The sequence below is a fragment of the Montipora foliosa genome, chromosome 8 (assembly GCF_036669935.1).
Source record: "Montipora foliosa isolate CH-2021 chromosome 8, ASM3666993v2, whole genome shotgun sequence".
In the NCBI taxonomy this organism is placed as follows: domain Eukaryota; kingdom Metazoa; phylum Cnidaria; class Anthozoa; order Scleractinia; family Acroporidae; genus Montipora; species Montipora foliosa.
Genome location: NC_090876.1, coordinates 12,481,072 through 12,496,423, shown reverse-complemented (window position 1 = coordinate 12,496,423; position 15,352 = coordinate 12,481,072). Strand labels below are relative to the sequence as shown.

Here is a 15,352-nt window from a genome sequence, read left to right as displayed (position 1 = left end):
TTGCTTGGAATAATGAATAATGAACACACATATGTCGTACTTGAATGGGAACTGACTCTGAATCGTTCTGGAAGAGCACGGACGATTTGTGTATATTTGTAGAAAAAATTGTTTCATTATTTAATTAAAAAACTGTTTAAAATAATGTTAACTATTCAATTAAAAGAATAATGAAAAAATATACCCAAATAAGAGTGTTATCTGCTAGAACTCTCTAAAATTCCCTAAAGAAACTCATAAAATTTTTATTCTTTTTTGATAGCGAGGGCCTCTTTTGGTGAATAACCGCTGATTAGTTGTAGTGTAGATGACTCTGAAAACTGCTGATTTGTTGTGCTCAGTGAACAGCACTCTAGACACTGTTGTAGCGTGTGGGTGGACTGAGCCCTCCCTTGGTTGGTAGGAATACAGAAAAATAAAAACATTTTTTCAACGTTTCTGCCTGTGAAATGTTGCTGTTCAGTATTCTCCTATATATACTCATAGTTAGTAGAGTAGTCCCCTCTACTAACTATGATATACTGCTATTTAAGTTCTAGTATTTGTCAATTTTTTTCTAATATTCTTGAGATTTTCTAAAATTCTTTTTCGTGTCTAAAATTCCCAAAACAATTCCTGCGGAATTATGTAGCTAAGCCTATTCTAAGTTGACTTGTTTTCGACGAAACAGGCAAATAAAGGAAACCGGTGGAGTTTCAATGCAAGCTCGCTCGAATTGTGCATTGCCAAACGTGACAAGCTGAATGTAAACAAACAGCTCGAGCTGACAAAAAATAGCCTTCAAGTTATTTCTATTACTGTTATTGATATTTTTATACATATATATAAAGATATTGCTGTGATGAGTTTGTTAAATTTTTAGTGCTCTTCGTAAGGACCCAGGAAATTAACATGGGAATCAATCAACTATGTGAACAAACAATTTGAGACATATATACATACATAAACTTTATTTTTCCTCGAATTTAAGAGTAGCTATTATAAAAGCTAATATTTCCGAGAAAACAATGACAGAAATAACAAAATATACAACAACTTATTAACTACGATTCTGTACAATATTTACAAGTTATGGCTAAAAGAAATAGGACTATATATAAAAAAATTAAAAGCACTAAAGTGGAAATTATCAAATGTACATAAAGTCAAGGCTAGCTAATGCTTTTTTAAAATCATTAAAATTGGCAGTTCGAAAAAAGTCCGGCAGTGAGTTCCATTGATTGGCGGCATGATAAGAAAAAGAACGAAGGCCAAAAGTAGTAGTTTTAGGTACAGGAAAGTGTCAGAATATAATTACCGCGTAAATTATAGGAGGTAGAACGGAGAGTAAACATATTCTGCATATAAATAGGATACTTAGTTAAAAATAATTTTTTATAAAGTAAAATTAACATATTATATATACGTTTATTGTACAGAGAAGCACAATTAACTTTGTCCAGTAAGTTATAATATTCAGATTCGAAGTCACCTAGAATAAACCTAAGGTTCCTTTTATTTAAAACTTCTATTTTATCCGTATTTCGGGTGCCACAGAAATGCCACACCGATGAACAATAATAAAAGTGCGGCAAGATTTTATATTTAAGGCCTTATACAGTTTAATCAAAGCGGCTTTGGAGATCAATTTTCTATCGTAAATTATATATCATTGTCTTTCTTCAAGCAAAAGAGTCTCGTAAACTGCGTTAGAAATCATTTGTGAGCGTATATGATCCCTAACTGATCTTTTGAAGCACGTGTAGCTTTGGCATCACCAGTTCTTCCTCTTCTTCCCCGGACACACCTGTCTTCTACTTGTGCTTTAATCACGCAGTCATGTCACTATCGCAAGACAACAAAGGAAGCATTGCTGTTTCTTGCACAGCCCATGACGTGACACTGCACTGGTCATTTACGCCTTCAAAGGAATAAAGTGCCATCGAAAATTATCCTGAAACAGATCACTTTCTAGAATTTCGAACACACCTGATGAAAAACAGAGAAAATTCCTGCGAAACGGGAGAAAAATTGGACGGGAACTCGGTCTAGTCCCCACACTTTTTAAGTCCAAAATGGCGGGCCAGCTAGATTGATGTAGTAACAAGTGCATCATCTCAATGCAAGACTTTGTTTGGGTTATTTTCTTTATAAAAGCAAAGCAAGCTTTTTGTTATCCAATTCTCCTAACCGTGGATGGATGGTTTCATTTTTTCAGCTCTAAAGGACTCGGAAAATCACAGTTCACCTCGATACTGCTCACTGAAGCTCGTATATGTCTGTGTAGTCTACGTATGTATGGTCATGCTCCTTTGCTGATGGGTATTTAAGAGCGCCTCTCAGCAATTTTCAACTAAGACCGTGCAAGATAAAAAAATCGAAAATTGCCAAACTCTGTCGCAATAAAGGACTACCAAAACCATTTTTAGAAAAATATGTTTTAGTTTGTTTCGATAATTATTTTACCTGGACGGCCCTTTTTCGGTATGGGGCCTTGTGAGCGAGTGAAAACGACTCCAAAATGTCGCTTGCTTGAATCACTATTTTTGAAATAACGAATGAGTAACTTGAAAATCAAAGCAACATGGCACAGCTAGAGTAATTCATGCACCCTTTAGCGCTGTTAACGGTACCATATACCAAAACTGGAATTTTTGACCAAATTTTAAAACTTAACCTTTTTTAGATTGATTACAGAGTGCCAAATTTGTGCGAAATTCGACTGTCAAAAAAGCATCCTGGTACATGGCTTTCTCAAACGAGACGATATTCATCGGAATAAGCAAAGTTTCTGCTGCAATTAAATTCAATAAAATTTTTGGGTAAATGAAACGGAGGATTTTTGAGGCCCAATTTCAACATGCTGTTTGTCAACAAAAGGCGACCTTTGACCACCTAAGCGAAGGCGAGGTATATTGAAATCACACACGCTAATCTCGATTTATTCACTGAACAATTCGAGACTTTAGGTTTACTGGAACTACTATAGGTAAAATGGAACGTGTCATTGAAATTTAACTCTGTATTTGGTTTAAGAGTGACATATCCGGTAATTAAAATAACTGACCTAAAACTTTGCATACCAGTAATATTTATTCCATTCCATATTTTTACGCAAACAAGTTTCCTTAATTCACTTTCTGAACATACCTGCAAAACAAACAAAGAAAGCTATCCCCCTTTATATAAGTATACACTGGTTGGATTTTCCTCGAAGCCCTCAAACGACCATCGAACCAGTCGAACGCTTTGTGACCTTCGTGAGTTGTGCCGTGATTGTGTCGTCAGAGCTGTCACGCAAGAGATTAGGACAAAGCACACAGACCAATGGCTTCTTGCGGTTATTCTGAGTTTGTTGCAGTGATGAAAAGTATTTCTCAATTTATACATTAACAGGAAGTTTCTTTCTTGGGCACCCATCTTTAATTTAATACTCATATCCCAAGGAAACTGTATACAACGTTTGGTACTTTTGTCCGCTCTGTCACGATCCGGCTCAAATTTTGCATTAAGCCACTAGACTATAAAGCTTACCTGCACGTGCGAGCTAAAGCCTATTGTAGCTTCTGTATCCAGAGAAGAATCCGACACTTTATAACTTCTCAAGTGTGCCTTGGTGTCCTTATCACATTTTGCTATTGTTATGCATTGAACTTTTGATGGATTATCAGAACTTGGGCCACAAGTTCCCCCACCAAACTCAGAATAACCGCAAGAAGCCATTGGTCTGTGTGCTTTGTCCTAATCTCTTGCGTGACAGCTCTGACGACACAATCACGGCACAACTCACGAAGGTCACAAAGCGTTCGACTGGTTCGATGGTCGTTTGAGGGCTTCGAGGAAAATCCAACCAGTGTATACTTATATAAAGGGGGATACCTTTCTTTGTTTGTTTTGCAGGTATGTTCAGAAAGTGAATTGAATTGAAACTTGTTTGCGTAAAAATATGGAATGGAATAAATATTACTGGTATGCAAATTTTTAGGTCAGTTATTTTAATTACCGGATATGTCACTGTTATATCTGGTCAATCATGTACAAGTTTATCAAGAGCTGGAATACAGAACAGCTTACGGAACCGAACCTGAACAGAAAAACAAAACTACACTTTCTGAGCCCTACTACGCAAGCGCACCGAACCTAGGACCCCGGATATAACATCTCCCCCTTCAAGGGAAGCAGTCACTTAATCTCAACTGAACGACTGTTCTTTCAACAACATTAAAGTCAGCTAGTGTTTTCACTTTAGTTCATAATCTCGCAAATAGATGGGTGGACCCCGATTGGTCCTTGTGGGATAGCGTTTTTCCATATTAGTAGGTACGGAAATGTCACATGAAGAACTTGAATGAGCTCTGAAAGTATCATCACCAGTGACAGTTTCTGGAATGTCCAACTGGGAACTAGGCAGAGTTGTCATAGCAGTGTCAAGATCTGAATGAGGCTTGGAAACTCTCAGTGTTCGGCTGTCCACAGGAGAAGGTTGACAGCTACCAGCTAAAGGAATTTCATCTGACATCGAAGGAAGGTCATCCGCCCCTGAGGTATCCATACGAGAAGGCATCTCAGGCAGCTGATCAATCACTGAGTCATTGGTCGATGGAACTACACCTACAGGTCGGCTAAGGAGTTGATCAACATGCCGTTTCCACAAAGAACCGGATACATCAACTACGTAATGTCTTGAACCAAGAACTTCAGTAATAACACCTTGCATCCATTTCTCTCCCCTCCCATAATTACGTGCTAGGACAGGATCACCTGCATTGAACTGGCGCAGGCCTCTTTTTGCAGTGCGACTTATCATGGTCGTATATTGACGAGCTTCAACATGTTTTTCAACAGAAGGAGTCAGTAAATCCAGACGTGTACGCAATCTCCTACCCATCAGAAGCAGTGAAGGAGGTTCACCTGTAGTAGAATGTGGAGTGTTTCGATAAACCAACAAGTATTTGGCAATTACAGCAGACACATCCGTTTGAGTGGCCTGGGCTTGTTTTATTGCAGACTTCAAAATCTGTACCACTCGTTCAGCCTGACCGTTGGTGGATGGTTTGTAAGGTGCAGATGTACGATGCATAATGCCATTGTTAGCACAAAACTGTTCAAATTCTGTTGAACTGAACTGTGACCCATTGTCAGAAACAAGAATTTCTGGAAGACCATGCCTACTGAAAATGTCACGTAATGCAGTGATGGTCGCTGAGGATGTAGTACTGGTCATTTTCACCACCTCCGGGTATTTGCTATATGCATCAACAACAACAAGGTAAGTACACCCACCTATTGGTCCAGCAAAATCTACATGAATACGGGACCATGGCCGTGCTGGGAAGATCCAGGGATGAATTTGAACTGTTGGGGGTGCTGATCTCATAGACTGGCAGGTGTTACACAAGGAAACAGTTCTTTCAATATGTGAGTCGATGCTGGGCCACCAAACATAAGACCTGGCCAATGCTTTCATGCGGGAAATGCCAGGATGAGTGTCATGTAATTCTTCCAAAACTTTCTTCTGAAGCGAAGGAGGTACAATAACACGAGTGCCCCACAGTATACAGCCCTGTTGGGTAGTCAACTCATCTCGTTTGCTCTTGTAAGGTACAAGTGTAGGATCCACAACACCCGGCCAGCCACTAATAACATAAGTGTACACTTTGGACAGCACTGGATCGACTTGGGTCTCTTTCTTGATCATGTGACTGGTCACATTGGTTACAACCTCAGAATCCAAGAAGTAGCATTCAACATTCTCACACTTGGGTGACCATGTCTGAGGTAAAGGAAGACGGGACATGCTGTCTGCATCAGCATGTGCAACAGTGCTCCGGTACTCAATGTTGTAGTTGTATGAAGCCAGGATAAGGGCCCACCTTTGAAGTCGAGCTGCAGAATGAGCAGGAATAGGTTTATGTGGTCCAAAAAGAGTTAGCAGTGGTCGATGATCTGTTAAAATTGTGAAGGAACGGCCATACAAATACTGGCGGAATCGTTTCAATCCAAAAATGATACTCAGAGCCTCCTTTTCCAATTGGGAGTAGTTTTGTTGGGCACTTGTCAAAGTACAAGAAGCAAAGGCCACGGGTCGGAATTGCCCACCAATCTTGTGAGACAGAACTGCTCCTGCACCGTAAGATGAAGCATCACATGAAAGGAACAGGGCCAGAGTGTGATCATAGTGTACTAATGTCTGAGAATTCAGTAACAAGTTCTTTGCTGAATTAAATGCATCTTCTTCAATTTTGGACCATCTCCAAGGGGTATCTTTCTTGAGCAGATTGTGAAGAGGTGCCAGTACAGTGGAATGATGTGGCATGAACCTTGAATAGAACATTATAAGTCCCAGAAAGGACTTTAATGTGGTAATATCCGTAGGCCTTGGAGCATCACGGATGGCTGCAAGTTTATCGTCGGTATTATGTAAGCCCTCTCCATCGAGCTTGTGGCCTAGGTAAACTACTGATTGCTGAAGGAATTTGCACTTGGTCTTGTTCAGTTTGAAACCTGCAGAACGAAGACGTTCCAGCACAAGAGAGAGGGTGCGAAGGTGATCTTCTGGGTCAGTTCCAGCCACAAGAATATCATCCAAACGACTTACAGCTTTGGGAATGTCAGACAGCAAACTGTCCATGATTCTCTGAAAAATAGCTGGACCAGAATGGATTCCATTTGGAAGTCTTTTAAATGCAAACAAACCAATGTGAGTATTAATTATCAGATTGGACTGTGATTCTTCTGCAATTGGTATTTGATGATAGGCCTGCTTAATGTCTAGAACACTAAACACAGTACATCCCCTCAAGGCTGAATGCATGTCCTCAATCTGCGGCATAGGGTATGTCTCGACATTAGCACATGCATTGTATGTTACGCTAAAATCTCCGCATACACGTACTTCATCACTGTCTTTCTTTCCAACTACTACAATAGGGGCAGCACTAACAGCAGTAGTAACTCTCTCAATCACGCCATCTTTTTCCATTTTCAACAAGGTACTCTCCACTTTTGATTGCAAAGCATAAGGAACGGGTCTTGCTTTGTGAAATTTGGCCCCTTGACTTTTTCATTTAACACAACAGGCTTACCAGTATAACACCCCAGTTCAGGTTGATACAATTCACTATACTGCTCAAGGACAGAATTTAATGTCTGATCTCCAGAGGTAGCTGGAATTGTAGACAAATCAGATGGCAAAGTTCCAACATTATTCAAACCTGGCAGGTTTTGCCAATCCAACTTGATATGCATAAGCCAATTTCGTCCAAACAATGCACAGGATCCTTCTTTCACAATAAGTAAGGGTAATGAATACTGGGATCCCGAGTACTCAACATTCACACAAGCCTCTCCTAAAGGACGCACAGTTTCACCAGTGTAGGTGGACAGAATAACATTTGTAGGATTAATTTTGACATCAGGACAAACTTCTTTAATGAAACTGATTGGAGCAAGAGACAAAGCGCAACCAGTGTCTAACTGCATACAACAATTAGTGTTTTCAATCTTCAGCTGCACAGAAATTTCAGATCTAAACATAGTGTTGACGTCATAAACCACATAAAGTTCGTCGTTCTCACATACCGGTTCTTGTGCAAGTTCTTCTTCAGCACACATGGTGTTAATACCACCCTTTTTGCAAACTCGAGCAATATGGCCTTTTACGTTACAGTTCCGGCATACAGCAGTCCTAAATTTGCATTTAGGCCTTAAGTGATCCGGGCTACCACATGAGAAGCAAGTATAAGAAGTCGCTTGTGACAAATTCGAAGGTTGACGAGCACCTTGTCGCGAACCAAACTGTGAACCTGTATATCCACGAGAAGTAGCAGAAAAAGAATCCTTGGTAACTGTATTCACAGGCAGAGGTAATTGTTGTTGAACTTGCAGTGACTCCTTGGCCGCTATTTCATCAGCAACAGCCACTTGAAGGGCCTCTCGAAACGAGCGATCTTCGCTCAGGAGTTTTTTCCGTGTAGCTGGGTTGCGAATACCACACACAAACTGATCCCGAAGTGAGCGGTTCAAGAATTCACCAAAATTACACGTGGAAGCCAGATGTCTAAGACGGGCGCTGTAATTAGAAACGCTTTCGTTTTCTTCTTGAACACAACGGTGAAATCTATACGATTCCGCAACTTCCAGTCGCTTGGGCTTAAAATGTCGCTGCAGTAAATCACGTAACGCATCAAACGTTTTATCTTTCGGGCTCTCTGGACTGCATAAATCACGAAGAGTTCCATACGTGTTCTTACCGATTACCGAAATCATTACAGCGACTTTTTTCCTGTTGGCCGCTTGAATAACAGCCGCGGTAGCATCAGCAGGATAATGGCCAATACTATTAGCTTCAAAGAATTGTTCCAGTCTTTCGAAATAAGCGGTGAATGTCTCACTCGACGGATCGAACTCCCCGACGGAGCCAAGCAGCGTTGGCGAACACATGATGAAAACCACAAATGCGCAGGCAACCACGTGCGCGAACGTATTGAAGAAATGAACACAGAATAAAATCATACAAAGAAGAATAAGGATGGCCACGTATCACAACGAAATCGGAAAGAATCCCATCCTCGTCGCCAAAATGTTATATCTGGTCAATCATGTACAAGTTTATCAAGAGCTGGAATACAGAACAGCTTACGGAACCGAACCTGAACAGAAAAACAAAACTACACTTTCTGAGCCCTACTACGCAAGCGCACCGAACCTAGGACCCCGGATATAACAGTCACTCTTAAACCAAATACAGAGTTAAATTTCAATGACACGTTCCATTTTACCTATAGCAGTTCCAGTAAACCTAAAGTCTCGAATTGTTCAGTGAATAAATCGAGATTAGCGTGTGTGATTTCACTATACCTCGCCTTCGCCTTTTGTTGACAAACAGCATGTTGAAATTGGGCCTCAAAAATCCTCCGTTTCATTTACCCAAAAATTTTATTGAATTTAATTGCAGCAGAAACTTTGCTTATTCCGATGAATATCGTCTCGTTTGAGAAAGCCATGTACCAGGATGCTTTTTTGACAGTCGAATTTCGCACAAATTTGGCACTCTGTAATCAATCTAAAAAAGGTTAAGTTTTAAAATTTGGTCAAAAATTCCAGTTTTGGTATATGGTACCGTTAACAGCGCTAAAGGGTGCATGAATTACTCTAGCTGTGCCATGTTGCTTTGATTTTCAAGTTACTCATTCGTTATTTCAAAAATAGTGATTCAAGCCAGCGACATTTTGGAGTCGTTTTCACTCGCTCACAAGGCCCCATACCGAAAAAGTCGCCGTCCAGGTAAAATAATTATCGAAACAAACTAAAACATATTTTTCTAAAAATGGTTTTGGTAGTCCTTTATTGTGACAAAGTTTGGCAATTTTCGATTTTTTTATCTTGCACAGTCGTAGGTGAAAATTACTGAGAGGCGCTCTTAAAACAACTATTCAGGCTATTACAATGTCAGACGAAGATTACATGTTAACGAACCTTCTGATAAGCTAAATTTATGGGCCTGACAGAATATGGAGACTTTCCATGCTTGGAGTAATGCTTGGAAATATGACGTGAAACTGACGACTATAAATCAAAGAGAAATTTAAGCATCTTCTAAAAAGATTGTTATATATACATCAGAACGTCATCATTTGGGTTCTTTGGTGGTTCCTAGGTTTTCAAAGAATAAAATCACCTTTGATTTGCTAAATTATGTGTTTGTTGCACTAATCAGAGGCCCGTTTTAGATCAATTTTAAGTTAAGAATCGGTGTTATTTGTAAACAACGAAACTGATTTGGCTTTGACAATTCATCTTCACTTACCAAATACAGAATAAGGGCTTCTTGTCAACAATTTGGTTTGTTTATGGCCTGAATTAGGCTCAAAATTCCATTTTGCATCGCCTTAGAGGGGCATGAAGTGTTTGTTCCAAAAATTCAATAAACCATAATAAGCCAAATTTTTCTCAACTGATTTTGATAACTGGGTGGACTAAAGTAAACAGTGGTATAGGTTTGGAAGTTATGCATAAAGGCAGGTGAATATAGTGAAATTTTGAAAAATGGCAATTTTGGGTTATAATTTTAACATCAATTTGGGCCAAACTCTAGCCCCAGGCTCCTCTCTGTGCAATACCTTGAGGACAAAGTTACATGCATGAACTGAAAGCTCTATTATAGTAGAGTTCATTGTCAAATTTATTTGGCAGCACAATTTACCAGTGGGGTCTTATCACACTTTCAAAATGCGCCCTGGAAGGCTGGATTTTTGGTGCTCAAAGGGCAAAAAATGAGACCCCCCCCCCGTAACTCCAAAACTTAAACTCAGAGAAGTGAGCCAAAGTGGCTTTTGAAATATCTCATTATACCCAACTTCTGTGCCAAGTTTCAGCCAAATCGGTTGACCACAACTTTTGGCCCCTGGAACACTTTCTCAGACAATGACACTTAAGTTAATAGCGTTCTAAACTACAGTACCCACTACAGAAATAAATGCAACTCACTTTAAAAAGATTGTACAGCTGCCTGATACGAAAAACCACAACAACCAATGCGAACGTACTCCCCAGCCAAATGCAGGTGCACCAACCTCTTGGGGGGGAGGGGGGGGGGAGGGGAGAGGTGATCAAAATATAAATGAACTTTAATAAACAGAATTGCCTTGGTAAAGATAAACTTTTGAAAGTTTTAAAAACAGTCCTACGTTAATCTGGTACATGAGCTGTCCATTAATTGGACGCTAGAACTGTAACACGTTCAAAACCCTCGTGTTTGAATAAAGTAGTGTGATGTGTGTAACGTATGCTACAACAACAGGATTATGCACCAAGGGGGCAAACATTCCTTATCTACCAATAAGAAAATCTTTGCGTTTTATGTCACTTCCGCTTAGAGTTTAGTTCCGCTTAATGTAAATACATCACTTACGGACGGTGCCTACTAAGCTCTACTATTGTTATTGTGCATACATTCTGCGCATCTCGAGATACTCGGGTTTCCTATCGGTGATGCTGACTAACACAGGGATATTTTTGCGCGGTTTAAAACTATCCCGAGAAAGTAGATCTTAGTAAGTACTCTTGGTATCCAAGAAGAAAATTCGGTGTAACCATGCATTTTTGAGAGATAATTAAGCTTCAATTTGAGAAATAACACCATACATTGCTTTGTATTTTAGAGCTTTTTACAATGTTATTCATGAATTATCTCTGAAACATTCGTGGTTACCCCCAATTTTTTTTTGGATTTCAATAACACTTGTTAAGATCTACATTTCCTGCATAATCATAAACCGAGGCAAAAATACCTTTGAATTAGTAGGCACCGTCTTTAAAGATAAAAAAAAGTTTAAAAATTCAAACCGTGAAATGGAGATGGTCAACTTAGATGTATAAAAATGGTTGTCCCAAAGGAGAAAGTGGGGGTGGGGGGGGGGGGGGGGGTTATAAAAAGTATACATGTCATTCACGAGGCAGGCTTGCGTGGGTGTCGTTATCCGTGGCGTACATGTAGTACTGTCATAACCAAGTTAATCTATGTTTAACACATTTTGTTGCAGCTGAGTCTTAGGACATTCGCAAAGAGGGCTTTTTTGCGAACGGACAGCCGTTCGGGATTTAATGTACTACAAGCAATTGTCTTACAAGGAGACTATGACAGTGTTTATAAAGCAAGTACCTTTCTAGAGAACTTTGTGGAGGAAATGAAATGTGAAACAGTAAGTAATAACGCGTCCATTTTCCGTGGCAAATCAGCAGTTGATATTCTGTCAGCCCTTAATTCGAGAAAACCAGGTCATGCTGATATTGAAAAACTGTACCAAAGTTTGGTTGAGATTGATGAAACACTAAATGAGCTGCACTTGTGCGCCAAGAGCGGTGATGTAGAGAAGATGATTGAGCTCGTTTTGAATGATGGTATTGATGTCAATGTCGCTGCAAAGAGCAACATCACACCATTGCTGTTGGTGAGTTCGATGTCCTCTGGTGTGTTAATCAAGACCCTGGTTGATCTTGGGGCAGACGTAAATGCTCAAACAGCCCCAGATAAAGAGGGACCTTTGCTTTTTGCAGCTTCTAGCAATAATTACATGGTGGCTAGACTGCTTTTAGAACATGGAACTGATGCAAATATTAAGAATAAGTGGGGGGAAACACCTCTATACAAAGCAGTCACGCGGAACAATGTACCTCTCGTCAAGATATTGCTTGAAAACATGGCGGATGCAAATATTCAAGGCCAGCAGGGGAAAACACCTCTACACAAAGCAGTCTTTGACGAAGACATACCTCTCGTCAAGCTATTGCTTGAAAACGAGGCGGATGCAAATATTCAAGACCAGCATGGGGAAACACCTCTACACAAAGCAGTCTTTGAGGAAGGCATTCCTCTCGTCAAGCTATTGCTTGAAAACAAGGCGGATGCAAATATTCAAGACCAGCAGGGGGAAACACCTCTACACAAAGCAGTCTTTGACGAAGACATTCCTCTCGTCAAGCTATTGCTTGAAAACAAAGCGGATGCAAATATTCAAGACCAGCAGGGGAAAACACCTCTACACAAAGCAGTCTTTGACGAAGGCATTCCTCTCGTCAAGCTATTGCTTGAAAACAAGGCGGATGCAAATATTCGAGACCAGCAGGGGGAAACACCTCTACACAAAGCAGTCTTTGACGAAAGCATTCCTCTCGTCAAGCTATTGCTTGAAAACAAAGCGGATGCAAATATTCAAGACCAGCAGGGGGAAACACCTCTACACAAAGCAGTCTTTGACGAAAGCCTTCCTCTCGTCAAGCTATTGCTTGAAAACATGGCGGATGCAAATATTCAAGACCAGCAGGGGGAAACACCTCTACACAAAGCGGTCTTTGAGGAAGGCATTCCTCTCGTCAAGCTATTGCTTGAAAACAAAGCGGATGCAAATATTCAAGACCAGCATGGGGAGACACTTCTACACAAAGCAGTCTTTGACGAAGACATTCCTCTTGTCAAGCTATTGCTTGAAAACATGGCGGATGCAAATATTCAAGACCAGCAGGGGGAAACACCTCTACACAAAGCAGTCTTTGACGAAGGCATTCCTCTCGTCAAGCTATTGCTTGAAAACAAAGCGGATGCAAATATTCAAGACCAGCAGGGGGAAACACCTCTACACAAAGCAGTCTTTGACGAAGGCATTCCTCTCGTCAAGCTATTGCTTGAAAACAAAGCGGATGCAAATATTCAAGACCAGCATGGGGAGACACTTCTACACAAAGCAGTCTTTGACGAAGACATTCCTCTTGTCAAGCTATTGCTTGAAAACATGGCGGATGCAAATATTCAAGAGGGAAAAACAACTCTACACAAAGCAGTCATGCAGAAGGATGTACCTCTCGTCAAGATATTAGAGAGCTTTAGATTCTAGTACGAGAACGACTACGAGTACGAGATTTTCTCACAGACCAACAGTGAGCGCGCGCAAACCAGCGTCATTAGGGAATTTAAGATCTACAACGGCGACGGTCGACGAAAACGTCACCTCAAAATATAACTCTCCTTTATCATAAGTCTTTCGCGATTATTCAGTCTCTTTCACGTCCTACAATGTGGGCGAAGTATCCTAAAAATGAATTGGTACGAGCGTTTTCAGAGTTAAAATAGAGAATGAAAGATTCTCTGTTGCATGCTCACGTTGTCGTCAAACCTTCAAATTTGGTGATTTCACGTCGTCGTTATGCAGAGGACTGCTAAGATACTTGCTAAAATCCGTGCTGCACGTGCAGCACGATTATTTATGCTCTTTTAACCAATGATATTATTGCTTTGTGGCGTTGTCGTAGTCGTAGCCGTCGTCGTTTCTTAAATTCCCTATTTTGGCGGGAAAAACGTGATGCCGTCGTCATTTTAGTACGAGATTTTGCAAAAATAATCATCTATATCCTTAGAAGTAACAATTCAGCAGGAGGCGTAGCAGGGTTTTTTCCGTTTTAACAGATGTCCTGTTGATCATAAACAAGACTGGCTAGATTCTAGAATACCCGTCTACTTAATTTGCATAGGAATAGCATCTGTTATTATAATTATGCCTAGTTCTTCAAAGGGCACTATTGCAAGAATACAACAGTGGCCGGGTATTCTAGAATCACTTCATGTTACATTATAACACTCGACCAATGAAAATGAAGCAATTGAGTGATTAATTTTATTAGTAGTTTAATTTTTGTGAATGCTCCATGTCTTGGGCAATTTTGTTGTCAAGTTTTGACTTTTGTTTGTTTTTTTGTTGTTACTTTTAACATAGATGCAAAACTATTTTGCTTGTATGTATCTAGGGGGTTTCATTTATTAGCTCATAGGAAGGGGGGGGGGGGGGGTGGTTGGCAAAATTACTTGGAAAGTCCTTCAAACATTTCCCAATCCCCCTCTATAGTAATGGCAACAATCACATAACCCCAATCTTTATCCAGCATTATGTCTCAACCCCCCTCTTTCTCTCCCTCATACATACGGGAGCCACCTAACTTATACATCAAAGCAGAACAGCTCAGCCAGTTCATCCAATGCATTCATGTGTTATTAGCATTAATGCTTATATTCAACATTTTCAACTCAATAATCATCTATATCCTTAGAAGTAACAATTCAGCAGGAGGCGTAGCAGGGTTTTTTCCGTTTTAATAGGTACCCACAGGAAGGTGCAGTGAAACAAGCGCTTTCTGCATGAGCCTCTAGGGAGGATCTGGGGGCATGCTGCCCAGAAAATTGTTATTATTAGGGCCTCAGAAATGCTGTTTCCCATGTTTTCCGGGGGTAAGTTTCATAAATCAAAGCATGAAAAAAATGCTAACTATTCACTCGCTGTAACTTTGTTTTTTATTTGTCAACCTTTGGAACTACTGATAGAAGTATTTAGTAGACGAGTGCATTATCCACGGTAAATGTGGCTACAGGAAAAGGGAGAGACCTCTCCCTTTACAATGGAAATATCAAATAAATAAATAAAATAAAATGGTTTATCTTTTGGATTTTTGGAGGTACGCATAAATGTGGGTATGTGGGTAAATGGTCGCTATGCCCCTGTTCAGCTTGCATACCATCACAAAAAGTAAAATATAAGGCATCCGTCACTTTTAAAACTTCATAGGAAGGGCGGTGCATTTCCATGTCCAGACCATTGAGAGTTAATCATTACAGGTATTTCCCAATGCAGGCATTTCCCTGTTCCCAGGAACAGTTCCCATAATTGGGAAAACTTTTTCCAATGGCCAGGAAAATGGGTGTAATATTATAAATCTCTTCTAATATGTACATTCAGCTTTGAAGTCAGCAAAATGAAGTGGAAAAACCAACATTTCAATCAACCTCCCTCAAAAAGCTGCTCAATATATGACAACCCCCCTTAATACT

General features: G+C 40.1%; 1 protein-coding gene and 1 long non-coding RNA gene across 2 annotated transcripts in view; one reads left to right on the top strand and one right to left on the bottom strand.

Moving 5' to 3' along the window:
* The window catches only part of LOC137967759 (uncharacterized), a 416,483-nt gene that overhangs the window by 228,972 nt on the left and 172,159 nt on the right, over positions 1-15,352 (bottom strand). The window lies entirely within an intron of this gene.
* Positions 8,510-13,370, top strand: LOC137967420 (putative ankyrin repeat protein RF_0381). Its single transcript, XM_068813946.1, has 2 exons — positions 8,510-8,581; positions 11,523-13,370. Exons 1-2 carry the CDS (start codon positions 8,510-8,512, stop codon positions 13,368-13,370), a joined length of 1,920 nt encoding a protein of 639 aa, XP_068670047.1.

What these genes read in the sequence shown, in the direction of transcription:
- LOC137967420 (XM_068813946.1), top strand. Translation starts at nt 8,510, where the DNA reads ATGGCCACGTATCACAACGAAATCGGAAAGAATCCCATCCTCGTCGCC. An exon ending in TGTTATATCTGGTCAATCAT is followed by an intron (nt 8,582 to 11,522) that starts GTACAAGTTTAT and finishes ATTTTGTTGCAG; the next exon opens with CTGAGTCTTAGGACATTCGC.